The sequence below is a fragment of the Alnus glutinosa genome, chromosome 5 (genome assembly GCF_958979055.1).
Source record: "Alnus glutinosa chromosome 5, dhAlnGlut1.1, whole genome shotgun sequence".
NCBI lineage: Eukaryota > Viridiplantae > Streptophyta > Magnoliopsida > Fagales > Betulaceae > Alnus > Alnus glutinosa.
The window spans coordinates 6,613,993-6,641,505 of record NC_084890.1 but is presented as its reverse complement, the minus strand read 5'-3'; the positions used below and the strand labels follow the sequence as shown (position 1 = coordinate 6,641,505).

Below are 27,513 nucleotides of genomic sequence, written 5' to 3'. Positions count from 1 at the left end.
TGCTTGAAAAATTAAGCTCATAACAACCCCATAACAATGAGCATCTTCTATAATGAAGTAAATCTTTAAAGAAGCTAGAAAGATGCTCGTCCTAGCTCCTAAAGCACATAGGCTCTATTTGGTAAACCCCTTTCCCCTCTCCTTCCTTTTTTTTTTTTTTTTTTTTTTTTTTTTTTTCACTTTTTATATCACATTAATAATTTCTTATTACTATTCAAATTAAAAAATCAATTACAACACAAAACGTTTTCACTATTCCATAAAAATATTATAAACTTATTTCTACTTTATACCACATCAATTACATTTTATTACTATTCAAACAAACAAACAACAAATTCTCCAATAATGTTTACCAAATACGGCTAGATCTTTTGTTAATCGATTAGTTTTGGACTTGTTAATAAAAATTAAGCTCTATGCTAATGACGATTTGATGTTGTATAAAAAAAATAAAAGATTAAATTCACTATTATACAAGCTTAATTAAGTTTTAGGAATACACAGTAATTTAAGTTTAAATTTTAAGTATAGAAATAGCTGGTAATTTAATATGTACTGTTTAGTAACACAAAAATAATGAATAAAGGATTGAGAGTGATATATCGGATATCCACCAGGCTGACCCACATTGACAATGCAACTCGAGAACTCACGGTTAGGGTTAGGGTAGTCATGCCCAAACCTCAAGACCTTATCGGGTCATAATAGCAAACATGTTAGTTGTTTAGATAATGACTGGAGATGTGGTGCTGAAGATAATTAGATAATTGCCCCACGATTTTATCCTACATGTCCCATTATTCTCGGCGGGAAACTTGTTAACGTTCTTAGCCTGTAAGTATGTAATTCGGCATGACACTTACTAACAAACCACAGCCTGCCAGCAGGCAAGAAATTCGGTGTTATGCTTGGCTAGAGTCAATGAAGCTTGCCAAACTTTTAAAGCTTATCCCAGTTTGAGCTTTTTGAAAAGTACATCGCAGTACTAACTGGCTTATGCATAATCTTAATTATTAGATGGGCTGCCTCTGCTACCGAAAGAATTAAGGAACATTTCTCTTTCAGTGACATAAACTCCTTAGTTTTCTTTTTTGTTTTTGTGCTTTTAATTTTGTTTGTTGTCCTTGACTGGAAACAAATTGCACCCAGATTGCGACAACAACAACTGATTGTTAATACAATAACTATGTATACCTAGTTTTCGATATAAAAGTCTTACTTACAAGGAAGCCAAAAGTCAGAGTGATGCGTCGGCTCGCTGCCGGCCACTTCCTATGCTTAAGTTAGTGGGGATGAATGAGAGGAGTATGATGGATTTGGCGTTAAGGAAAAGTGACCGGGCGTCTTGCCTTTCCTGGGACATGGACCCGACATCCCATTAAATGAGGAGAATCTTTGATTTGTTTCGGGTTTTACGGTGTGCGCGTTCTCCATTAAGGGAGACGCTATATTGCTATCGTGCGGATGTTCATTTGGTGGGTCCGGGTCCGGGTCCTGGTCCAGGGTGGAACTCGATCTTCTGGGCCCATAGGCTTTATGGGCTGGGCCAGTGGGGCATTGGTCATAATCCTTCTATCCCATAGGCATAATAATATCATTTTTTTTATTGTTAATCGTTCGTTAGGAAACTTAATCTTATATCATTATTTTACGGCCCTAGAATCAAGATGTAGCAGGGCATTGTAAAATAATTAAATAAAATTTAATTATATAGCAGCACAGACAGTGAATATGAGTAAAATTTAATTAAGGTTGTTTGGTTTCCTATGGGGCTATATATGGAAGAGACATTTTGTGCAAATTCTGCTATGGTGAACAGGAAAGTGTAGATCGAGCACTTGTTCTTTCAATGTAGTTTCAGCCGAAGAGTAGGTTCAAGATGTCTGCTCAAAACGAGAAGCTTGCTAAGCTGTGGAGGTTGAGTACCTTGGTTTATTAGATTCTGCTGTACAGCTTTTGCTCTGTTTTAAGGCAGAATGTTGCCTTCTCTGCTAGTGAGATTTGTATAGCTGGGTTTGGTTCCTTGGAGCTTTTAGTTGATTGTTTTGCATAGAGATCGAGTAGTGTTGTCCTGTCCTTAGGGCAGTGAGATTTCCTCCCTTCTCTTCTAGGAAGTTTGCATCCAGTTTTTCACTGGAGAGTTTTTGTTCAATAAAAGCTTTTATTCATCCAAAAATAAATAAAAATATATTTGGAGCTCCCAACATATCCAACTTTTCACCATTACAAAATTTAATATACTAAATATTGTCACTCTTTATTTGTTATAATCCTATAGCCCAAGAGGTAGGAATATTGCCATATTGGTATTCTAGAGAAAATAGAAAGAAAATGGAAGAAGAAAACCCAGACAAAAGCATAGATATATATATATATATATAATATAAGCTATATATAAAAGTACGTCGTTTCATACTTATACAACTTCTGATCATATATAATAGGCCCTTAGTCATAGCTAGAAAGAAACTAGAAACACCGGCAAACTGGCTGCTTAGTAATTACCCATCTAGCAATAAGCAATGCATTTCTTCTTGCAATCCATGGTGCACCCTCCGCCGCCGCCTCCGCCGCCATATCCCTTCCCGGAGTGGCTGTAGGAAGTGAAGCACTTGGCCGGACATGTGAGCTTCTTGTTGTAACATGGACCCTTTTCGTTGCACACCACAGTAGGCCTTGTGACACCACCCTTAGCGTAGCCTCCATTAGGACCTCCAGCCCCGAATCCGTACCCGCCTCCCACACCGTTTCCCCCGCTCCAACCTTTCCCTAACCCGGGTATGCCGAACCCGCCTCCGGGCCCAAAGAACCCGCCCACGCCACCATCGTTTCCACCACCTTTGTCGTCCTTGGCTTTGCCCTTGGAGTGCTTGAGCTCCGCTGAAAAGGACCCGTCGGATCCCGGTCGGGCCCCTAGAGAGACAGAAGCTGTGACGAGCAAAATGGCTAAGAGAACGGTAGTTATGGGTTTCATTGTGTAGATCAGTTGGTAAACAAGATGAAGGAGTAGTTGGTAAATGTGATGAGGAGAGATGAAAGTGTTTGTGGGGGAGCAATATATAAGTGGGGTGGTGGTGGTGGTGGTGATGATGGCGTGAAAACAGCATTTATGGGGACGGTATTGGACAGTTGAGGGGGCTCAATGAATGGGAATAGGAGTAGGTTAAGTGCAATTATTATGCTCCTCTTTTTTCTTTTTTTCTTTTTTTTCAACCATCAGTTACAATTTTTTATTTTTATTTTTTTCCTGAAAAAAAATACATGAAAAAATTGAAAAAGAGAACACCCAAACCAGACAAACAACTAAGTATCTCACTGCACCAAAAGAAAATTAGCTAGGTAAAAGTCGAGTGAAAATACAACTAGGGAAGTATGCGTACCTGTAATAGCTAGAGTGCAGCGCAACAGGTACGTACCCACATGTCCCAATTAAATATGATGGATACAACCATCGTTAATAAGGGAACCATATGTAACTCTATGAGAATGCAATAAAGGATGGATGCGGTCTAAAATAATGGATAAAATCATCTGAAATAAGAAAATACAACTGAAGTGTACGGAATCTCCTTCAAGGGCAATGAGTCTGAAGCCCAACCAGATTGAGATAGAGAGAAACTTAGATATGAATATGAGAAAACAACAAAGCTAAATGCAATGAATAAGGCCATGTGAGAGGCAGAATGATCTAGAGAATACTCTAGATAGACATAAACAGGTGGCTTCATGAGAGGGGAGGACAGGAGGAGAGAAGAACGAAGGTTCTTTGGACTAGAGGTGTACATGTAGATGAAGTTATTTGCAATATCCGTATCCGTGTTTACATTATGTTTTTACTATCCGTATATGCACGATTATTAAATAAGGTTATTATTCGCTATTTGCAAATTAGGTAATGAGCATATTTAATTTTTTGGACCTTCTTTAAGTCTCTATTATAGCCTATTTTAAACGATTTTGAAAATAATTTAGGCCGATTTTTAATGTTTTGGGCTTGTTTTAATTTTTTTTAAGCCATAATCTTTTGAAAATATATTAATTTCACATTACTTTTATCTCTTTATCCAAGTATTACATAAAAAAACAACACATCCAACTAAATCAATGTAAAGATAACCTATACCTAATCCAAAATGATGACATTTTGGTATTAAACATCAAAACAACGTCATTTCGACGAATTTATTAGATATAATGGGCATACATATGCGGTTATATACTAAAACTTCTATCCGCATATGCAGATAATCATTTTTTGTTATTTGCATCCCCACAAACGGATAGTGAATATCAAATAATTGCATATAACGAATATGAACAGCTAATATTTAACTGCATATACACCCCTACTTTTATTTTATATATATATATATATATATATCCTAGCTCCACCATTGCTCGAAATAAAGAGCATCAGATTCCTTGTCTACAACTCTGCATGTGCAACTGGAGAGGTCCCATTGGTAGACTTTTAAAAGGATGACATGAAGTGGGTTACAAGTGTATGCAACTTAATGGTTTTGATCATGTGTCATGTATCATGTATCATGTATGTACGTGTAGCTTCAGCAGTTTTGGTAATAGATATTAGATAGGGTTGGCCCTATTTTGGTTAGACCACGCATCCAATGCCATCTCATACCCCATTCATCCCTAATTAATTTCTCCCCCTCTCCCCCCCCCAAAAGAACAAAAAGAAGAAGAAGCACTAATTCTCTTCTTAAGGAGAAATGTTAGGTGTACTTAAATTTTTATCAAAAGAGTTCTACTAACTGATGTGGAGCCACTTATTACAAAAATGCCCCTTCCATCTATCAGTGAATATACCACGTCGGAAACACAGCATACCGTCAGAAATTCCCGACCACTCACCTCGACGACCTAATCCTCGGCCAAATAGGTCGAAATTCGGCCAGTCTGGTCGGGAAAGGGCCAAATCTAGGCTATCCCCGGTAGCCAGGCGGGATCCGGCCGTTCTGACCGGGAATGGCTAGATTCCATCCAGCCGGGCGGGATCCGGCCGTTCTGTTTAGGGAACAGCCAGATCTCGTCCATCCTGGCTGTTCCCGGCCAGATCCTGTCCAGCCGGGCGGGATCCAGCCGTTCTGTTCGGGGAACGGCCATGATCCAGCTGTTTTGGCTGGAGAACGGGGTCGCCGACGAGAACTGGATCCGGCGATAGGAAGAGGATCTAGCCCATTTTTCTTAGAACTGATGAAGGGTATTTTTGTATTTGTATAACATGCCACGTCAGTTAGTAAAACTCTCTTTGTAAAAGTTTAAGTACCCCTAGCATTTCTCCTAATTAAGAGATAATTATATGTTCGGCTATGTTGGAGATAATTCTAGGGAAAATGAAAGCAAAATTTAATTACTCAAATTTTAAAAATGATTAATTTAGGGTATTTATCTTTCAATTTTAACCATTTGTTAAATCTTATCAAAATTTATAAAATACCTTTCATTTTTTTAGGAAAAAAAAAAAAGATAAAAAAATTGCAAGGATTTATGTGTTAGTCAGAATTTAACAGAATATGCAAAAATACCCATGTCTTGATTTTTTTTTTTAAAAAAAATTTAGACTATATTTAATAAAAAATTCTAAGAGAATGTTGATTTTTAAAGTTTAAGTACTTAATTATAAAAATAATAAAAAATCAAAAATTAAAAGTGAAATTTTTCCAAAATAAAAAGAATTCTAAAGCACCATCCAACATAAATCTCATCTTTATTGCTTATGGACTCTAGTGAAATATCTGCATATATATATATATACATAAATGTACATGTACATGTCATTGGCAACATGGCACAAGTGCGGCCGACCTCCGTTCTGCACATCATTAAAATTGATGGTGATCCTTGAGGCTAGCTTGGTGCAATACCATATACGTCTTAGACGTCTACGTGTTCTCACACCATGAATATAACCAATGGCCTTTATCATTATGTCACCTTTTATGGTCCTATTGGAGCGATGACCATTACAATCTGTCATGACCTTTGGTTACGACCAAAGTTTTTATTTTTCCTTCTAAACTAAGTTCGAAGAAATTTGTTCTTAAGACATGTGAATATCTTACAATTATTCTAATTTAAGAGTAATGCTTAATACGACACAAACATTATATATTGTAAGATGTTTTATGTGGTATATAACATTACTTAAAAACTATATACATTTTTATATACTATGTTGACGTGGATTTAAAAAATAAAATCCAAGGGGTTCCAACCACGTTAATTAGTATTGTGAGATAGTTGGATAAAAATGTGGTTTAAGCATTACTCTTTTTAAAATGACCGGGTCATATTCATTTATCCCACTCATTTAATATTGATTGACGTAGTGCATGTATTTTAAGTGGCTGATGTGAAAAGCATAAAAAATATACGTGAAGAGAAATATTACTCTTTTAAAATGCATGTAACCTATTAATCCTATTAAAAACCACATATTTTAGGAATAAATGTCCGTTTAAAAAAAAAAAAAAAAAAAAAAAAAAAAAAAAAAAAAAAAAAAAAAAAAAAACTAAACTTTGTTAATCATTTTTATCACATTAAATGGAGAAATGATTAAGGGAAGACTTTTAACCGTCTCCCCTCCTTCTTTTGTATAAAAAATTTAATTTTATTTAAAAAGTATATTTTTTATTGTTTTGCTTTTTCTTTTTGAATAAAATTATTAAAATTTTTATACAAAAAGGACCGGAGTGAGGGGATGGTTAAAGGTCCCCTCAATCATTTCTCCATTAAATATACCTTTCCTAAATTCAAACTTTTGGATCTACACACCAACTTTTATATATCCAACGGATCGAAATGCATTCATGAATGTTAATCCATCAGAACTTGATTCCTATCTAGTTGGATGCCAAAGATTGGTCCAGCTTCAAAGATCCGTCACTCTCAAAGCATTCTCTTAATTTCTTCAATTTGTGTTCGATCATGAGGATTCTAGTCAATACTCCACTATAGGCATTATATTTTTTTTCTGCACTTTTTTGATGGCAACAGTGTCATGGGTTCCATCAAGGATTTCCCAAAAAAAAAAAAAAAAAAAAAAAAAAAAAAAAAAAAAACCCAATTTATCCAAAATTTTGAACCTTTTTTCAGCCACATGAGAAGATTTATTATAACAGCAGATCCTTTTTCTTCTTGATATACCTAATCAAACTATTTTCACTGACAAATAATAAAAAAAAATGGCTGCCGAAATTTGAGTGTGGTCCAGCTGTGGCAACCTGCACCTATAGGGCCGGGCCGAAGCCCCCCGACCCCGTATTTTCCCTAAAAAAAAAAAAATTAAAAATTAAAAATTTATCTTTAAATTTTTTATTTTTGCCCTCTCAATTTTTTTTTTTTTTAATTTGACATCCTAAATTCGAAATGCTGGCTCTGCCCATGTGCACTTAGTTGACAAGTTATAAATAAGATGTTTTCAATTGTTTTTGTTTTTGTTTTTTTTTTTTTTTTTTTTTTAACTAAAAAATTTAAAAACAATAGTAGGAAACATTAGCCCCGTTTGATTACTCCCTCCTCTCAAGTAAGAGGAAATTTTTTTGTTTTTTTTAGTGTCATAAAAGTGATTGATATGATATAAAGTAAAAAAAAAATTATATGAAAAAGTTAAAAAAAAAAAAAAAATTGTATTGTAGTGAGGTTTTTTATTTAAATAGTAATAAAAAATTGTTGATGTGATATAAAAAGTGAAAAAATTAAGAATATTTTGAAGTTTATGTTTTTTTTTTTAGAGAAGTGAGAAGAAGGAAAAGAGAAAGTGTGAGAATTGCCAAATGGGCCATTATTTTGGTGTCCTTAGAAAACACCATTTTAAGTTACAGTTTTCAGAAAACAAAAAATATAAACTATCCAACCGAATTTTTTTCAATTTTTTTAAAAATAGAAAAGATCTCATAACTATAACAGTGGTTGTGAAGATTTAAAAATAAAACATAATTGGAAAAATTAGACAATAGAATTTTTTGGTGGTTCGGTATTGTTAGACATTTAATTTCACTACTAAAAATTGCTTTAAGTGCTACATTGTATTCTTATTTTTTAATAATTTTTATAATATAAATGATGAGAGAATATGAAAAAGATAATCAAATCCCAATGAGTTGATTATAATGAAACCTAAATAGAATATGAAAAATTGTCCTATTCTAAACAGTGGAATCATTTACTCTCCATTGGCAATGAAAATGTTTGAAATTAACTAATCAATTTGGCAGTGTTTGTTAAGGATTTTGTTATTATCTATTATCTATTATATATCAAGTTAAAAACACTAACAAATAACTCAAAACACAAAAATATTTTTAAAAGCAAAAATAACCCAAAACAATTTTCACCAAGACATGTTTCATGCACATCTTTTATAAATCACTTTTCTAAATCAACCATTAAATTTAAAGATTGATTTAAAATATATATATATATATATAAAAGGTGATTGATTTAAAATATATATATATATCGTTTTCACCTCCATCTATAACTAAAAGTCTATAAACATAACTTTAAAAAAAAAAAAAAAAAAAAAAAAAAAAAAAAAAAAAGGTCTATAAGCATATATACTTTCTTTCTTTCTTTCTTTTCTTTTTTTTTTTTTTTTCTTGTATTTTTTGAAAACCAAATGATTTCCAAAGATCGAGTTTCCAATTAAGCTGTCAACAACAGCAGATCAAGGGAGGGCCGACCAGTGATCCTATTCCTCCTATCAAACATTTAAGCATTACATTTGTCCCATCACTATATATGCCATGATAATCTTTCAATCTATTTTGGAAATTGATTATATAATATATATAGGACAATGGACATTAGATACTTTGTACGAAATGGAGCAACCTTTTCTTAATTACATTATAAGAAGTCAAATTTGTCATCGGACACCATGCATGCAAATGCAAAGGTTGTCCTACCACAATAAAGAGCAACATTGACTTCTTACTTTCCTCGTTTTTATGCCAACCACCCTTCATAAACACAAGTTATGCAAATCAATGGCCCTATCAATGCTTGTTAGAAATATCAGTCCCATCATTATTTACTTGTTTCTGCCTGCAACCCATCTGTCACAGTTATCCCCAAATCAATGTGCACCGGCCTAATTTTTCAACAGCCGGTGGCGGTGGTTAATTTAGTCAAAACATGCATGCCAAACCTTTATTATTATTATTATTATTAATAATAAGCTTTCATTAAAACCAACAAAAGAAAATACACACAAGAATTAATTGGTTTCCGGCTCAAAAACAGCAAAGAAACTCCCTATTACTTACATTTCACTTCAAACTCACAATCTTAAAGAAAAAACTCAAATACGTACCAACAAAACCTTCAAACCAAAAACACAACTGAATGACCAAAGCATCGGTTGCTTCTACTTGTGGCCTTCTTCGACCGCCTTGACACCTTAATATCAAGGAACCCCTCCTCTCCAACTCAGCGGTGAGCACCTTCTTCAACACTCTCCAACGACAACAGAGGTCTTTGTTAATTAGTAGCCGTGTTAACAACTTGATGAGAACCCATTATACGAGTCCTTAATTACCTCCCAATCAATCCTATTAAGAATATACTCCTCGTAATTCAACTTATTATTATAACGAATATCATTCATGTGTTTCCAGATACGATATACAACAGCTAGCCCCCGAGACTAACTTGCAAACAACGGTTTGGAACGACTCACCTTGAAGTTCAGCAATATATACCCCAATTCACAACCTCTTCCCAATTAATTCGAGTGTTACCCACAACGTACGTACACATTTGTGCATGCCAAACCTTGTCACATGATAATTAGAAATCTTTATTATTATTATTATTATTTTGACAGGAACACGTGAAAAAACTCTTCCATCCAAGCGAAAAAACCTTATTCGAACAAAGAGGCGCTTGGGCAAAGAAACCCTGTTCTAATAGTGACACATATTTCTTGCATGTGAGAAACACATATTTTTCAATTGCACGTGTTTCTTATATGCTTTTTAATAGCTTAAAAAACAGATGTTATTTTTAAAAATTGGATTATATAAGTTTCCTGCCAAGCAGATTATAAGAAATTTGTGTTAATTAATTAGAATTTGGGGATTTTATGTAAAGACTTGACGGTGGGTCAGAAACATGCAATAAACCCATTATTATGAACATGCAAAGGCTAACATTTTTCAAAAAAAAAAAAAAAAAGGCTAACATTTTCATTATGTGTGGTTCTGAAAGAGAAGCCCAATATTGCAGGCCTCTCTTTATACAAGCAACCTGTATTAACAACTGTCCAGCCCAATTGACTGTCCCTAAGCCCGATCCGTTACATTCCTCTCACACGATTCACATGCGTTGGATCACCAGCCATAGATTAACTGTTGATTTTCTGCCACGTAGCCCTACGAATTGTTCCTTCTTGAACAATTTTTCATCTTCGACCCGCGAATTGAAAATGTATATAGATTAACCGTTGATCTTCCCTTCCTGCTTCGTATTGGTACCCATCCTTCATCTTCGACCCGTGACACAAGGTAAGTGTTTCCTGCTTTATCTTCTTATTATATAAGATTAGGGTTTAGGGTTTATCTATCAATTTATTATTGTTGTTCAAGAAACCTAGGGTTTATTGGCTGTTCTACTATTTAGATTCATTCAGTTATTGTTTACTTCAAAGTTTGAACCCTAGAGTTAGAGGCCGACACACTGGGTTGTTCTAAAGTTGAACTTGAACCAGGTGGGTTTTTATGAGATTTGGACATCTCGATCGAAATGGCGCATCTAGGCGGTGGTGCGGAAGCGCACGCCAGACACAAGCAGTACGAGTATCGAGCCAACTCGAGTTTGGTCCTGACCACCGACTCTCGACCACGAGACACCCACGAACCCACCGGGGAGCCCGAGTCTCTTTGGGGCAAGATCGATCCCAAGAGCTTCGGCGATAGGGCCTTCCGTGGGAAACCCCCTGAACTGGACGAGAAGCTTCAGAAAGCCAAGAGGAAGAAGAAGGAACGTGACCCGCTTGCCGAACCCCAACCTGGCCGCCAGAGCAAGCGGCGCCGCCTTCAAGAAGAGAGCGTATTGACTTCATCCGAGGAAGGTGTATACCAGCCGAAGACGAAGGAGACGAGAGCTGCGTATGAGGCTATGCTGAGTGTCATTCAACAGCAGTTGGGTGGTCAGCCTCTCAGTATTGTTAGTGGTGCCGCCGATGAGATCTTGGCTGTCCTTAAGAATGAGACATTTAAGAACCCTGACAAGAAGAAGGAGATTGAGAAGCTTCTGAATCCGATTCCCAACCCAGTTTTTGATCAGTTGGTTTCAATCGGGAGGCTTATCACGGACTTTCAAGATGGGGGTGATGCAGCTGGACCTGCTGCTGCCAATGGTGATGATGCTCTTGACGACGATGTGGGTGTGGCAGTCGAGTTTGAGGAGAATGAGGAGGATGATGAGGAGAGTGATCTTGATATGGTCCAGGAGGATGAAGAGGAGGACGATGATGTGGTTGAAGCCAATGGTGCTGGGGGTATGCAAATGGGGGGTGGGATTGATGATGACGATGATATGCGAGAAGCAAATGAGAGTATGAGCCTTAATGCTCTGAGCATTGGTGCTTATTGGCTTCAGGGGAAGATCTCTGAAGCATTTGAAAAGCAGATTGATCCGCAACAGTGCCAGAAGCTTGCAGAAGAGGTCCTTAATATACTTGCTGAAGGTGATGACAGGGAAGTTGAGTCAAAGCTGTTGGTGCTTCTCCAATTTGATAAGTTTAACCTTATTAAGTTTCTGTTGAGGAATCGATTGAAGATTGTGTGGTGTACCCGGTTGGCAAGGGCTGAAGACGATGAACAGAAGAAGAAGATCGAGGAGGAGATGCTGGGTTTGGGTCCAGAATTGGAGGCAATTGTTGATCAGTTGCATGCCACAAGGGCTAGTGCAAAAGAAAGGCAAAAGAACTTGGAGAAGAGTATTCGAGAAGAGGCTCGCCGGTTGAAGGATGAGAGCGGTGGAGATGGGGACAGAGGTAGGATAGGGCTTGTTGATAGGGATGCAGACAGTGGTTGGGGCCAGCGGCAGTTGCTTGATCTTGACAGTATTGCTTTTGAACAAGGTGGTCGTTTGGTGGCGGCAAAAAAGATTGAGCTTCCTGATGGGTCTTACAGGCATTCTAGCAAGGGATATGAAGAAATTCATGTGCCCGCATTGAAGCCAAAACCATTTGATCCAAGTGAGAAACTTATAAAAATATCTGACATGCCAGACTGGGCACAGCCAGCTTTCAAAGGAATGAAGGAGTTGAACAGGGTACAGAGTAGAGTCTATGAGACTGCCCTTTTTAAAGCTGACAACATCCTCTTATGTGCTCCCACTGGTGCAGGGAAAACTAATGTTGCAGTGCTCACCATACTTCAGCAAATAGCATTGAACAGGAATTCGGATGGTTCATTCAACCACAGTAATTATAAGATTGTATATGTTGCGCCTATGAAAGCTCTTGTCGCTGAAGTGGTCGGCAATTTGTCCAATCGATTGCAGTATTATGATGTCAAGGTCAGGGAGCTTAGTGGAGACCAGTCACTTACTCGTCAACAAATTGAAGAAACTCAAATTATTGTCACAACTCCCGAGAAGTGGGATATCATTACCAGGAAGTCAGGTGATCGAACTTATACACAGCTTGTGAAGCTTCTTATCATTGATGAGATTCATCTCCTTCACGATAACAGAGGACCTGTGCTTGAAAGTATTGTCGCTAGAACTGTTAGGCAGATTGAAACTACAAAAGAGCATATTCGGTTGGTTGGGTTGTCTGCTACACTCCCTAACTATGAAGATGTGGCTTTGTTCTTACGGGTTGATCTGGAAAAAGGATTATACCACTTTGACAATAGTTACAGACCTGTACCTCTTTCCCAACAGTATATTGGAATTACAGTAAAGAAGCCACTGCAGAGGTTCCAGTTGATGAATGATGTCTGTTATGAAAAGGTAATGGGTGTAGCAGGAAAACATCAAATCCTTATTTTTGTCCACTCGAGGAAAGAAACAGCCAAAACAGCTCGTGCCATACGAGATACTGCTCTTGCTAACGATACTCTTGGTAGATTTTTGAAAGAGGACAGTGCAAGCCGTGAGATTCTCCATACTCATACAGATCTGGTCAAGAGCAATGAACTTAAAGACCTTCTGCCATATGGTTTCGCTATTCATCATGCTGGGTTGGCAAGGGCTGATCGCCAGCTTGTTGAGGAGCTATTTGGTGATGGGCATGTGCAAGTTTTGGTTTCTACTGCAACTCTTGCTTGGGGTGTGAATTTGCCTGCTCACACCGTTATCATCAAAGGGACCCAAATTTACAATCCAGAAAAGGGTGCATGGACCGAACTAAGTCCTCTGGATGTCATGCAGATGCTGGGTCGTGCAGGAAGGCCCCAGTATGATTCATATGGGGAGGGCATAATCATTACTGGTCATAGTGAACTACAATATTATCTCTCTCTAATGAATCAGCAGCTTCCTATTGAAAGTCAGTTTGTGTCCAAATTGGCTGACCAATTGAATGCAGAAATTGTTCTTGGAACTGTTCAGAATGCTAGAGAAGCCTCCAATTGGATTGGGTACACTTACTTGTATGTCCGCATGTTGCGTAATCCTACACTTTATGGTTTAGCACCTGATGTTCTCACGAGAGATATAACATTGGAGGAGAGGAGGGCTGATTTGGTAAGAATCAAATTCTCTTGTTTTTATATTTCATTGCTGTTTTGTACTTGCATCTATTTTTGTCATTCTCATTTTCTCTAGTTTCTGCTGCTATCTCCTGATGCTTTTATTTCTTTTATGCTTGTATAACAAGCGTGACTAAAAATTACTTTATACAAATACATGCCTTTAATGCTTAATACTGGGGCAAGGTCAAGTAAATGTTCTCTAAGTTGATTTGTTCTGTTCTGCATCTTACCAGTGCCCTGTGGGTATGTGTGTCATTCTTGTATGCCCAGATATCTTTTAGATCTGACTGTTTTATTAAGATGGCGCTCCTGTCTCTCTTTTAGCCCTTATGGAAATTATTGTTTATTGTTCGCATATCCATGGTTTGTTGTCTCATGGTCTTCTTTTCTTCTTCTTTTTGTGTGTGTGTGTGTGTTTGTACAGATCCATTCTGCTGCAACCATACTGGACAAAAATAATTTGGTTAAGTACGATAGAAAAAGCGGATATTTCCAGGTCACGGACTTGGGTCGCATTGCTAGTTACTATTATATAACGCATGGGACGATATCAACGTACAATGAGCATCTGAAGCCCACTATGGGAGATATTGAGCTTTGTCGGTTGTTTTCACTTAGTGAAGAATTCAAATATGTTACCGTGCGGCAGGATGAGAAGATGGAGCTGGCAAAGCTTTTGGATCGTGTTCCGATTCCCATAAAGGAAAGCTTGGAAGAGCCTAGTGCCAAGATTAATGTTTTGCTGCAAGCATATATTTCACAGTTGAAGCTTGAAGGCCTTTCATTAACATCTGACATGGTGTTCATTACTCAGGTTCTTTTATATCTTGTTTACTTGTTTTCTCTTTTTTTCCCCTTTCGTTTTTATAGTTCAATTAGTAAATGTGATAGGGACACTAAATACAGGCCAATGATTAAACGTGTGTTTGGACCCTGATATCGGAGGATGACCAGCTTTGAAAGCTGTAGATTTTTGTTTTGGCACTTTTGATTGTGTTACATTTTATTGTTATGTTTTTTTATTTTTCAGACTTTGGGTTATGTTAATTTAGTTAGGCTTTTATGTTATTTTAGTGGGCTGTCAGCCTAAGTGTCACTAGGGCTAGGGCTAGGGTTAAATCTTTATGCTATTTAAGAATAGTTTTGTACTGTGGTAATTAGCTTTTGATGAATTAAAAAAAAAAAACGATGGACTGTTTTTCTTCTTCTTCCTCCTGAATTTTGTTCCTTCTCTCGTTACTTCTGCAACTTCTTTTTCTTCTCTTACTTCACTTCTCTGCTTCTTCTCTCTCTCTCTGACTTTTCTTCTCAACTTCTTGTTGTCCCGCATCAGAACGTTTCAGCTCACTCTAGTGGTTACTTTCCTTTGTTCCTTTTGACTTCATTTTGTTGTCTGCTTTTGTTTGTTCTTTGGTCAAGTTCTTTGTCTGTGTTGGCTCACTTGTTTCTGTCTTTGTGTTCAGAGTGCGGGACGTCTTATGCGAGCTCTTTTTGAGATAGTTTTGAAACGTGGATGGGCACAATTGGCTGAGAAAGCTTTGAACTTGTGCAAAATGGTTAACAGGAGGATGTGGAGTGTCCAAACACCACTTCGCCAATTCAATGGAATCCAAAATGATCTTTTGATGAAGTTAGAGAAGAAGGATTTGGCCTGGGAAAGGTATTATGACCTTTCGTCTCAGGAAATAGGGGAGCTTATTCGCATCCCAAAGATGGGAAGGTTGCTCCATAAATTCGTCCACCAATTCCCCAAACTTAACCTAGCAGCACATGTTCAGCCAATTACTCGCACTGTTTTGAGGGTTGAGCTGACAATAACACCAGACTTTCAGTGGGAGGACAAAGTTCATGGATATGTGGAGCCATTTTGGGTGATTGTGGAGGATAATGATGGTGAATATATTCTTCATCATGAATATTTCATGCTGAAGCAGCAGTATATTGACGAGGATCACACTTTGAGTTTCACGGTCCCAATTTATGAACCGTTGCCACCACAATACTTCATCCGCGTTGTGTCAGATAGATGGCTTGGGTCACAAACTGTTTTACCTGTTTCTTTCAGGCATCTCATCTTGCCAGAAAAATATCCTCCACCAACGGAGCTATTGGACTTGCAACCACTGCCTGTGACTGCCTTAAGGAATCCATCATACGAAGCTCTTTATAAGGATTTTAAGCATTTTAATCCTGTTCAGACGCAGGTATTCACTGTTTTGTATAACACAGATGACAATGTTTTAGTTGCTGCACCAACAGGGAGTGGGAAGACCATATGTGCAGAGTTTGCTATCTTAAGGAATCATCAAAAAGGGCCTGAGAGTGTCATGCGTGTTGTCTATATTGCACCCCTTGAAGCTCTGGCCAAGGAACGATATCGTGATTGGGAGAGGAAGTTTGGAAAGGGTGGTCTTAAAATGCGGGTGGTTGAATTAACTGGGGAAACAGCTACCGATTTGAAACTCCTTGAGAAGGGTCAGATAATAATAAGTACCCCAGAGAAATGGGATGCTTTGTCCCGCCGCTGGAAACAAAGGAAACATGTTCAACAGGTTAGCCTTTTCATCATTGATGAACTCCATTTAATTGGGGGTCGAGGTGGTCCCATATTGGAGGTGATTGTTTCCAGGATGAGATACATTGCAAGTCAAGTTGAGGACAAGATTCGTATTGTGGCTCTGTCAACTTCACTTGCAAATGCAAAGGATCTTGGGGAATGGATAGGTGCTACCTCCCATGGCCTTTTCAATTTTCCTCCTGGTGTACGTCCTGTGCCATTGGAAATACACATTCAGGGAGTGGATATAGCTAATTTTGAAGCGAGGATGCAAGCTATGACGAAACCAACATACACTGCAATTGTTCAACATACCAAGAATGGGAAGCCTGCTCTTGTTTTTGTTCCAACAAGGAAGCATGTCCGACTCACTGCTGTGGATCTGATGACTTACTCTGTTGTGGAAGGAGGAGGGAAGAAGCCATTTTTATTGAAGACCCCTGAAGAAATTGAACCTTTCATTGACAAAATTAATGATGAAATGTTGAAAGCCACTTTACGAGAGGGAGTGGGCTACTTGCATGAGGGCTTAACGAATTTGGATCAAGAAGTTGTGTCACAGCTGTTCGAGGCTGGGTGGATTCAGGTTTGTGTCATGAGCAGTTCTATGTGTTGGGGTTTGTCATTATCAGCCCACTTGGTGGTTGTGATGGGAACACAATATTATGATGGTCGGGAAAATTCTCACACTGATTACCCTGTTACTGATCTGTTGCAAATGATGGGTCATGCAAGTCGACCTTTATTAGATAATTCTGGGAAATGTGTCATTCTTTGCCATGCTCCTCGTAAAGAATACTACAAGAAGTTCTTATATGAAGCATTCCCAGTTGAAAGCCATTTGCACCACTTTCTTCACGATAATTTGAATGCAGAAGTTGTTGCTGGAATTATTGAGAACAAGCAAAATGCTGTGGATTATCTTACATGGACATTTATGTACAGGAGGCTCACACAAAATCCCAACTATTACAATCTTCAGGGAGTTAGTCACAGGCACCTTTCTGATCACTTGTCAGAGCTTGTAGAGAATACATTGAGTGATTTGGAAGCAAGCAAGTGTGTTGGTATTGAAGATGATATGGACCTTTCTCCTTCGAATCTTGGCTTGATAGCATCATATTATTACATCAGTTACACTACCATAGAGCGTTTCAGTTCTTCTTTGACTTCCAAAACGAAGATGAAGGGTCTTCTGGAGATCCTGGCTTCAGCTTCAGAGTATGCACAAATTCCAATACGACCTGGGGAGGAAGAAGCAGTTCGGAGGTTGATTAATCACCAGAGGTTTTCATTTGAAAATCCCAAATGCACGGACCCGCATGTGAAAGCAAATGCGCTTCTTCAGGCCCACTTTGCAAGGCAAACTCTGGGTGGGAACCTATCATCAGACCAGCGAGAAGTGCTTCTTTCTGCGACTAGATTGCTTCAGGCAATGGTTGATGTTATTTCGAGCAATGGCTGGCTGAACCTTGCTCTTCTTGCTATGGAAGTCTGCCAAATGGTGACACAGGGCATGTGGGAGCGTGATTCTATGCTTCTACAGCTTCCACACTTCACAAAGGAGTTGGCCAAGAGATGCCAAGAAAACCCTGGCAAGAGTGTAGAGACCGTATTTGATTTGGTGGAGATGGAAGATGATGAGAGGCGTGAGCTACTGCAGATGTCGGATGAACAGTTGCTGGATATTGCGAGGTTTTGCAACCGTTTTCCCAACATCGATATGACCTATGAAGTGCTGGATAGTGACAAGGCGAGGGCTGGGAGGGATATGATGCTGCAAGTCACTCTTGAGCGGGATCTTGAGGGAAGGACAGAGGTGGGACCTGTTGATGCTCCCAGGTACCCCAAGGCCAAAGAAGAAGGATGGTGGCTTGTCGTTGGCGATACCAAAACTAACCAGTTGCTTGCCATCAAGAGGGTTTCCTTGCAAAGGAAATCAAAGGTTAAGCTTGAATTTACCCCTGCAGACGCTGGAAAGAAGACGTATACACTCTATTTCATGTGCGATTCATATCTGGGTTGTGACCAGGAGTATACCTTCACTATCGATGTCAAAAAAGCAGCAGGCCCCGATGAAGACAGTGGGGAAGAGTAAAGAGCCTACTCTTTTTTATTTGCTTTTGTTCCATTGTAATTTATGTTCTCTGCTGTCTTTAACAGTATGTGATAATGCATGAGCTAAAAGTACTTCTCTTTAACATTGTTTATAACGTTTGTTCTAAAAGAACCTTGCAGATTTTGAAGAAATTCGATGCAATCTGTTAAGAGTTTTTTCTGTTAGCTTGCACTCAATTCCAATGTTTGGATTAGCAATTGATTAGTTTTGTTGATGGGTTATTTTGTTTAGAAATGAAAATTTTAGCGTTTGTTGGGAATATTGGGAATTATATATATATATATATATATATATATGTGTGTGTGTTCTCTGCTAGAATGAAGAAGAATGATGATTTCTTCTATTAAACTATGGAGATTAGTCGCTTGGAAATTTGGTTTAGAATCTGAGAATGGACTAGGTTGTTACTACAGTCTACGGCAGGTCCCTCGCAGATTATCATAGTCGTGGACCTCCTAGACGGCTAGACTCATCACCCGCGGACTCGTAGCGAGCATATACACAAATCGACACCGTAAATTATCATAGAAGCAGTAGAGGCAACAAGATCATCTGCCATGGGATCAACGGTGAATGCTAGAAGCTTATGACTCAAGTCTTCGTACATTCGGACTCCAGAGGATCTTGTTTCTGCAGCTTGAGCCTGAGATCTGCATCGGCCTGGCTGACCTCAATGGGCTCGCACCTGCTTGGTTCAGCCCCATTGCAGCCATGTATTTTTTTTTTTTTTTTTGAAGTTTGCTAATGACATTAATTCTTCATGTTTGCCTCCTCCGTCCACGTGCCCTCCCTCTGGCGGCCCTTTTCCGCCTTATTCCAGTCTCCACATCCCTCTTCCACCGTGCATACCTCCCCAACCGTACACGGGTCCCACGTGCCATCTTTTCTGCGAGAGATGTTTGTTTTTGTGAGAAATAGCCCATTGAGCTCCTGAAGCTCAAGTCCGAGTAACTTGTTTCATTAGGTGTTCGAATATCTTATGGAATTCTAGTTTAGTGAATTTGATAGTTCTAAAAAGTATGCATCCATTTTTCTAAGTCTTTGATAAATAAAAAATAAAATTGAACATCACTCAAAATGCTATGCAGATAAAAATAAGATGATTCACTTCCTCAGTCCAAACATCAATTATTGGTGACTTAAAATAGACAAAAAAACCAGCCTCGTTCATGGCTGAAGCAGGCTGATTTCTGGGATGTCCTACAAACCTATAATTACAAAAGCTTCAACCCCTTCCCCCAAACCCAAAAAAGAAAGAAAGAAGAATTTAAAAGAAAATGATGATCCACAATTTCCTCTTTCTGTCTAATCATGTAAATTCTTGTGTTCTCCCATTGATGTAAAATGGCTGAACCTTATAGACTAGAGGAGTCCCAGCTAGCATCAACAGCGCTGATGATCTTGTCATGTAGTTTGGCTCCAGCGGATGCAATTATACCGCGATCAAGGCCTTCTAGGTAAATGCCCTTTGAGAAGTCAAGCGGGTGCCCTCTCGCATCGGTTACCACCCCACCGGCCTCTTCTATGATAACAACTCCGGCAGCATGATCCCATATCTTCTCCTTGTATCCAGCTCTTGCAAACTTCATAAAAATCTCAGCATCCCCACGGGCTATAGCAGCATACTTTACCATACTGTATACTCGTAGTGGTTGCTTCCTGCAGTTAAATCATATGATGCATGAGCTCTTCCACACAGCCAAAATGTACAATTTTATTCCCCTTCTTCTTTTCTTCTGTTTGTTATTATAATATTCAATTTCTCTCTTCTTTTAAAGGGAAGAACGCACGGTCGCTGTCATCATTTTCTACTTCTCTTTCTATTTTAACATGAACTTTTAGCTCTGCATGTATGATGTACCCCAAGAATCTATTTTTCATCTTTAATTATATTTATAGGAGCTCAGCTAAGAAATATTCATTGTCCAACTGCGTCATGTGTGAAGGGAAGAAAATATAGGCCATCCGAACTTAATAAAATGTATAAACTTGGCCAAGAAAATGGAATGAAAATATATGCACCTGAGCCCCATGGTGTGAGCAAGTCCTGCTGTGAAGGAGTGGCTTGAATTTGCCTTCTCGACTGGTTCACAAAAGGTTGCGGATGCCGGATCATCAATGGAAGACACTTGAACCGGCCTTGCAGAGTTTGGCCACACCAACTTCTTATTTGCATGGAGCAGTGGTTGCATCCAAGCCTTGCCACTACCTTTTGTCGCATAAGTCACAAAACCTTTGTCCCAAGACTCAGACGTTGGTGGAGTCAACTTAGTTATAATTCTATGATAGCGGTGATGATAACTTAGCCATTCCTTTCTCATAGGGTAATTTGGACACCCAAGAACTCCAAGCACAACTTCTCCATCCTCTATCAGTGCTAGAGCTACAGCATATTGATCCCCACGGACAAACCCTAACGTGCCATCAACAGGGTCAAGTGTCCAAAATCTTCCAGTAGGACCGCCAGTTGAGTTGCAACGACTGATGGCTTCAAGCACCTCTGAGGTCCCGAGGGCCATTTTCGGACCTTCAAGTCCAAAACGAGGAGCTTCAACTAGACATTCATTCACAGTGTTCACTACAGCTGCTAATAGTCCAGATGCATCAGCCTCGGAGAGTTTTTGAACATCTTCTTCAGCAACAATGGACACGTTTTTCCTCCCAAAAGACTTGGACAGTAACCAGCTGACAGTTGCTTGGACACTCCAATCTGTGAACGTGGCATGATTAACATAATTAGCCAATCTGAAATGCAATAAGCATATATCATATTCAATATGTTAAATGAGAAGAAATCAAATTTACTTGTTGAGGATCAAATGGTGATACACCAACAGGATTATATAACCTGCCTCTAAAAACATTTCAGTCATCTGAGCATAGCTCTCATTTAACATGTTTGTATGGTCAAATAGGCTTTGTATCAGAACGATGATGATGATCAAGCAATATGAAGAACCAAGATGGCCTAATACTATACTGTAAGTTATTTCCCAGAAAGTCTAGAAGTTTAAACTGCAGTGCATTGATCAATTAAAGCCCGTCATAAAATTGTGACATAAAGAGGGGCCAAGAGAAGATTAGGAAACCAGTGGAGGTCCCAACCAAAAGTAATTACTTCGAGACTAGTACTGAAAGGGGCAGCTTCAGCTTTGCAATTTGAACATTTGGCTTATTTTTGATAGAAATAGAGCAAGAATTTGCTTCCATCTAGCATTAGAAGTACTTCTAGAATGCTAAAAGAGATGGCTAACAATGAAAAGGAAATTTTGGGCGTATTATTCCCCTGGAAAGGAGGGTAAGTTGGTACTTCACTAAGGCAGCACATGGAGTATCTTAAAGATGTAAGAAAGCAAGAATGCAGGGAAAGGGAATAAGAGTTCTATGTAAAAGCTAGAGATAGATAGATGTAGCATGATGATTTATTGTATAAAGAAACTCTTGCTAAGGAGTTGTTACTGGAAAATATAAATTTGTTTCTCTAATAGGGCAACAGCAAGAATATTGGTCCCAGCAAGAATATTGTATAGGCTGGAACAGATGAAAAGATGAGGGCATCAATATCACCTCTCAGATTGGTCCCAAGTGAGAAGAGGGCCTTTTATTCAATATTCGAACCGGGTTTTTATTCAAAAACCCATACCCGGATCCAAGTTGAATAAAACCCATGGGTCACTTGAATAAAGTTTGAATAGTTTGAATAAACCCATCATATATTTATTATTATTATTCTTTACCATACCAATCATTATACACAACTTTTCATACAATCCAATCATTTCCAATCATTTTATACTATTATAAAACACTTTTTTAAAACCCAACATATATTTTTTATTATTATTTTTTACCATACCAATCATTATACACAACTTTTCATACAATCCAATCATTTCCAATTACTTTATACTATTATAAAACACTTTTTTCCAATCTTTCAAATTCAACACCCAAACACATATTCAAAAGAATCTAAAATTATATTCAACATCCAAACACATTTTCATTGCCTTGAAATCCGTGATCAGATTCAGAATATTATTCATATTCGAAATATTCGATACCCAAACGCACCTGTATTTCCAAAATATACATTAATATAGAACAATATCTGGAAAACAAAGAAAAATAAAAAGAACTTCTACGGGGATATCTAGTTTTGCTGCAGAATTTAATTTGACTGTTATGTATCAGTTCATTATTCTTTCACACTTTCTACATATTAGCTTGGTGCCATCGAAAGTAATTCGGTAAACAGTATGTATATCCCACTTTGATGATGAATGAACTATAATGGAATATATTCCATAATGAAGACTAAAAATTGTAAAGCCAATTCTTGATGCATAAAGAATGCTGCTTGCTCAAGAGAAAACCCTAATTTTGTTGCAAATAGTAGGAAAATTCATGACTAAAGTCTTAGGTAGGTGCCTGCTTCAAACCAATTTTTAAGTACCTTTGCATTCTCTACAGCACTCATTTAATTCCCATACCCCATGAGAACTTCGAGACTCCAAATTTTAGCATTACTGTATCAGTATGCATTGCAAGAGCAGCAAAAAGACCATACTTCCCACTTTGAATTATGCTTATACTTAGGGATGTAAATAAGCCAGTCCGTTCGACAGCCTGCTCGATACCCGCTCGGTTTAGCCCGATCCGAACTCGAGCTCGATACTGTTGAAACTCGATCGTTACTGTTGAAACCCGCTTGATTAGTAAGTGATACATACCCGACTCGCTCGACAAAACTCGATAGGGGCTCGCGAGCTCAACTCGTTTAAAGCTCGACCAGATCGCTCGCCCGACTCGTTAGTTCGACTCGTTAGCTCGTTCATATCTTACATATATATTAGTAAATAGTAAACATAGTATAATATATATAGTATTACATATTAATTATAATACTTTGATAACAATATTTAGTATGTTAAATTAACATATTAAGTTATTAATAGTTAGTATATAACAATATAACAATATTACATAGTTAGCATATATATATAAACACATATATCACATCACACATGGTTAACAATAGTTATATATTATACTTATATTATAGTTACTTAGTTATATAGAATATATTAGACTTACTATTTGTTCACATTATACATATACCATTGTTTATACTCTGTAGTTATATATAATAACATATTATTAATTTGTTACTTATAAACTATAGTTATGTAATATATTTTATAATATGCCTTATATACTTACATATTATATATTTATGTTATTAATAAATGCATAGAGGTTGTTCATAACCTTGGGCTTGAATTCTGCTTTGATCACTCATTAAAAAATTTAATAGTTTACATCGAGCTCTAGTTGAGCCGAGCTTGTCTAGTAACCCGGCTCGGCTCGAATGTCATTTTCAACGAACTCGAGCTTGAGCTCGAGCTCGCCCGAGTTTTAAACGAGCCGAGCTTGAACATGTAATTTATAGCTCGGCTCGAATTCGAGCTCGACTATTTAGGCTCGACTCATAAACGAGCCAGTCTTGAAATTTTCAAACTCGATTCGGCTCGGCTCGATTACATCCCTACTTATACTACCTTCTTTTGAGTTTTGTTTTCTTTTCCTCGTTTTCAAATTCTTAAATAGTTCTACATATCTCCAAAAGCAGCCACAACTGACAAGGAAATTTACTATCTGCCAAAAATTCAAAATCTGGCTTCATAGGCTACTGTGGCTTTCAGAAAATATGAAGTTTCCCATGATCTATCCATAAGCAGTATATCAGCCACAATACTGCATTCTAATGGCCCTATCCATAAAAAAAAAAAAAAAATATATATATATATATATATATATATATATATATATATATAAAAGAAAGAAAGAAAAAAGAAAAAGAAAAAAAAGAAAAAGTGTATTGTATTTAAGAATATTTCTCTTATCAGAGAGTCCCTCACCCTCTTTTTTCATCTAGCAATTAATCAACAAGCGATGTTCCAGTTCCATGTATGAGAAGATAAAGTTCTTTGTTATGACTGTAACATGGGATATTTTTCTCCATGCATTCCAGCCTTCACACCCATTTATTAACTTTCTCTTCCTATTACTATTCTGCTACCCAAAGTCCTTATCATTCTCAACATGTATGGGCGGCTTAGAAATTGCACTTCTGATTAGCTCATTTTCTTAATATACTCGAAAAATACCTACTCCATTAAAAAATTATTATATTAGTACCAAAAGGAAGTAAACAAATGATTATTAATATTCTCTTGAAACAATGTCGTCAGATAACAACTTGACTATCACATAGCAAGTCTTTACTGTATAATTTAAAAAGACAGCAATTATACATCCTAAGCCAACTCCCATAAAGGGACAATTTTTCAGAAGAATTTAAAATACCCACTAAAGCTACAGCCAAAAGTGACCAAAATACATGAAAACCAAAACCAGTAACACGAACCCAAATCAGAAATTTTATAGAAGTCTGAAGAAATAGTAAGAAATTGCAGAATTACCTGCAACAGTGACAGGAGAATTGTCATCCTTGGATTGGACCTGACCGTTGGTTTTAGAAATCAAACTGTCTTGCACTCTCTGGCAGAGAGCACATGCCATCTGTACAGCTCTGACAGCAACATCGAGTTCTTTGTAATATTTTTCCGGCTCCAAGGCCGCAACCCGCAGGTTTTTCTGGTCCTCCATTGTTGACGAAGAACAGCTCTGGTTGAAATTTGATAGGGAGACACTAATGGGTTTCGATGAGTTCTGGGGGTGGAAGAAGAACAAACTTCCTACATGGTTGGATGTGAACTTGTTGATTATTCTCCCGTTTCCCGAGACATGTGGAACTCTGGCAGCCAGGCTTGAACAATTTAAAGGCATATCGATGAAGAAAAATCTGTCTCTGTCTCTGTCCCTCTCTCTCTCTCTCTCTCTCTCTGTGGTAACACTAGGATTATGTTTGGTTTTATGACGTTGGATGAGGAAAAGGAAAGAGAAAAAGGCCAATGAAAAGAAAGAGGAGCGCTTTAAGGCCACTTTGTGAATAATTTATCAGAATGCTTTCATGGGTCTTGATATGGGAACAGGGGGTGAAAGCTGAAAGCCTTTACTGCCCTTTTTACGAGAATTATAGTGTGTTTTTTTGAAAGGGGAGGAACTAGGAAGATAGAAGAAAGTGAAAAGAAGTTTATTCACATCATTTTTTGTAATGAGAAGTGAAAGCGATTGTAAAATATCTTTTTACCATTTTCCAAAATAGAAATACATTAACAAATAACTAAAATACAAAACGCTACTAAAAACGTAATAACGGTTTTCACGTACTTACAAAACATACTAAGGGTCCGTTTGTATTTGTAATTTTAAAAAATACAATTTAAAAATAGCGATTTTAAAATGTGTGATTTAAAAAAAATGATTTTTAAAAATGCAGTTAAACGTTTGACAAAATTGCAGTTTAGTCTTTAAAATTGTAGGTTAGCCTTTTAAAATATTGCGGTTTAAAAAAAGCACTCAATTGCCTGTGATTCGAATAAGCACTTTTTTGCGTTTTCAAATTGCAATTTTTTAAAAACGCAGTTTCTAAACGATTCATTTTCTACGATTTAGTTTAAAATCACACATTTTCTCTACGAAATCGCAATCCCAAACGCACCCTAACAAACAGAGCCTCGTACTGCCATATCTCTACAAAGAACGAAAGATTTATAACCCTCACATTTTACCTTGCAAGGCATGGATATATTTGTGACTTTTTGTACTGATTCCTTACTAGATATCGATGAAACTAATTTTACAAATGATTCAATGAAGCTCAAATTATAACTTGACTAATCTTCTTTAAGGTGGGTAACAGTGCATATGTGACCTAACGCTTTCCTTTGATCGTGACAAGATTGGTTAGGATAATAGAGTTTTATAGATCGAGGAAAAATGAAAAAAAAAAAAAAAAATGAATCTAGGTTCATTACTATTGATCAAAAACCATATTCAAAAGAGTAATCCTCCATATTAGCCACTTAAAACACGTCATTTCTATTCGTCCGGTTCAAAATAGTGCGAAATTATATCTCATAATCAATTAGTCATCATGAGCTCATTAGAGCAGTGTATGAAAGGTGATACGAAAAGTCTGAAAGAGAGTGCCCAACACCCATTAGCCGCAATAGAGGTTCACACCTTGGCAGGGACAACATGAAAGGATCTTCTTGTCCCTGGATTTTATGAAAGTGGTGAAGAAGAGTTCACGTTAAGGAAACGATGTTTATCCTTGTTGGGATGATTTTTATACATCTCAGAGGGTGGTGACATATGCAAGAGGTAATATGACGATTCATGTTTCTGGTACATGACATCATGTTTATCTTAAGACCACCTATAATAAGCCTCATAAAATGACTATTATCTTGATTTACCTTTAATCACTCATTATTTCTTTCTTTCCTAAGAAAAATTAATGAAATTGAGAAGATCTATTTCATGTTTAAAATTTTGTTTTGTTGTATTTAACTGTGTATATGATGTTATATTACCGTTAAATTTGTGATTCTATCGATCGATTTGCATGATTTTATTAAGGAGTAATGTCGTTATTAGAGATAAATTTAACGGCTTTACATCAATCAGGAAAATCAGCTATATCTAAACAGGGGAAAACAAGTTTAAAATTCCAAATTCCAAATTGCAAGTTTGATCTTTTTTTGTTTTTGTTTTTGTTTTTTGGAAGCAAGTTGATCTTTAACTAGGGGCATAATGAACTTCAATATACTTTCGAACAACTTCTCCTTAACTAAATTATAATCAAATTACTGTATTTGATGCGAACATGAAACACTGGGTTGGAGGCTGATATACCCATATTCCTCGACATGCCACTTTGAGGGCTTGGGCCTAGGCTTAGTCCATGGAGACGCGTGACATGAATAGAGAGGCTCAACCGCTCAAGCCTCCCTCTTTAAGCACAAAAGGAAATTCTTTCCATAGCCGCCTGACCGTCCCACGATTCTTGGCTTCAAAATAGGCAATGCCCTAAATTCGACTCGTACTTGAATCGATTATTAAATAAGCTGTTCGTGAATACAGAATTAGGCTCGATTATTAAACGATGTAAACTCGTATAAACTCGGCTTGAC

At 37.4% G+C, this 27,513-nt stretch overlaps 3 protein-coding genes across 3 annotated transcripts; 1 reads left to right on the top strand and 2 right to left on the bottom strand.

Annotated features, from left to right (window-relative positions):
* Nucleotides 1–2,352: 2,352 nt before the first annotated feature.
* Nucleotides 2,353–3,140, bottom strand: LOC133868708 (glycine-rich cell wall structural protein 2-like). The gene has a single exon (XM_062305688.1). It carries the CDS (start codon nt 2,975–2,977, stop codon nt 2,513–2,515), a length of 465 nt encoding a protein of 154 aa, XP_062161672.1. The 5' UTR covers nt 2,978–3,140; the 3' UTR covers nt 2,353–2,512.
* A 7,235-nt stretch (nt 3,141–10,375) lies between these two features.
* Nucleotides 10,376–18,573, top strand: LOC133868223 (DExH-box ATP-dependent RNA helicase DExH12-like). Its single transcript, XM_062305042.1, has 4 exons — nt 10,376–10,532; nt 10,736–13,725; nt 14,158–14,547; nt 15,197–18,573. Exons 2-4 carry the CDS (start codon nt 10,771–10,773, stop codon nt 18,386–18,388), a joined length of 6,537 nt encoding a protein of 2,178 aa, XP_062161026.1. The 5' UTR covers nt 10,376–10,532; nt 10,736–10,770; the 3' UTR covers nt 18,389–18,573.
* A 904-nt stretch (nt 18,574–19,477) lies between these two features.
* On the bottom strand, nt 19,478–25,379 carry LOC133869775 (PAP-specific phosphatase HAL2-like). The gene is made up of 3 exons (XM_062306848.1): nt 24,895–25,379; nt 20,432–21,119; nt 19,478–20,068 (listed from the first exon to the last, which is right to left on the bottom strand). The coding sequence occupies exons 1-3, from the start codon at nt 25,259–25,261 to the stop codon at nt 19,765–19,767; spliced, it is 1,359 nt and encodes a 452-aa protein (XP_062162832.1). The 5' UTR covers nt 25,262–25,379; the 3' UTR covers nt 19,478–19,764.
* Between the last annotated feature and the right edge of the window lie 2,134 nt (nt 25,380–27,513).

Coding starts and splice junctions, on each gene's coding strand:
- LOC133868708 (XM_062305688.1), bottom strand. CDS start 2,977: ATGAAACCCATAACTACCGTTCTCTTAGCCATTTTGCTCGTCACAGCT.
- LOC133868223 (XM_062305042.1), top strand. CDS start 10,771: ATGGCGCATCTAGGCGGTGGTGCGGAAGCGCACGCCAGACACAAGCAG. Junction 13,726..14,157: donor AGGAGAGGAGGGCTGATTTG/GTAAGAATCAAA, acceptor GTGTTTGTACAG/ATCCATTCTGCTGCAACCAT. Junction 14,548..15,196: donor ACATGGTGTTCATTACTCAG/GTTCTTTTATAT, acceptor CTTTGTGTTCAG/AGTGCGGGACGTCTTATGCG.
- LOC133869775 (XM_062306848.1), bottom strand. CDS start 25,261: ATGCCTTTAAATTGTTCAAGCCTGGCTGCCAGAGTTCCACATGTCTCG. Junction 21,120..24,894: donor TTCTCCTGTCACTGTTGCAG/GTAATTCTGCAA, acceptor CCACGTTCACAG/ATTGGAGTGTCCAAGCAACT. Junction 20,069..20,431: donor GCTCACACCATGGGGCTCAG/GTGCATATATTT, acceptor ATTTAACTGCAG/GAAGCAACCACTACGAGTAT.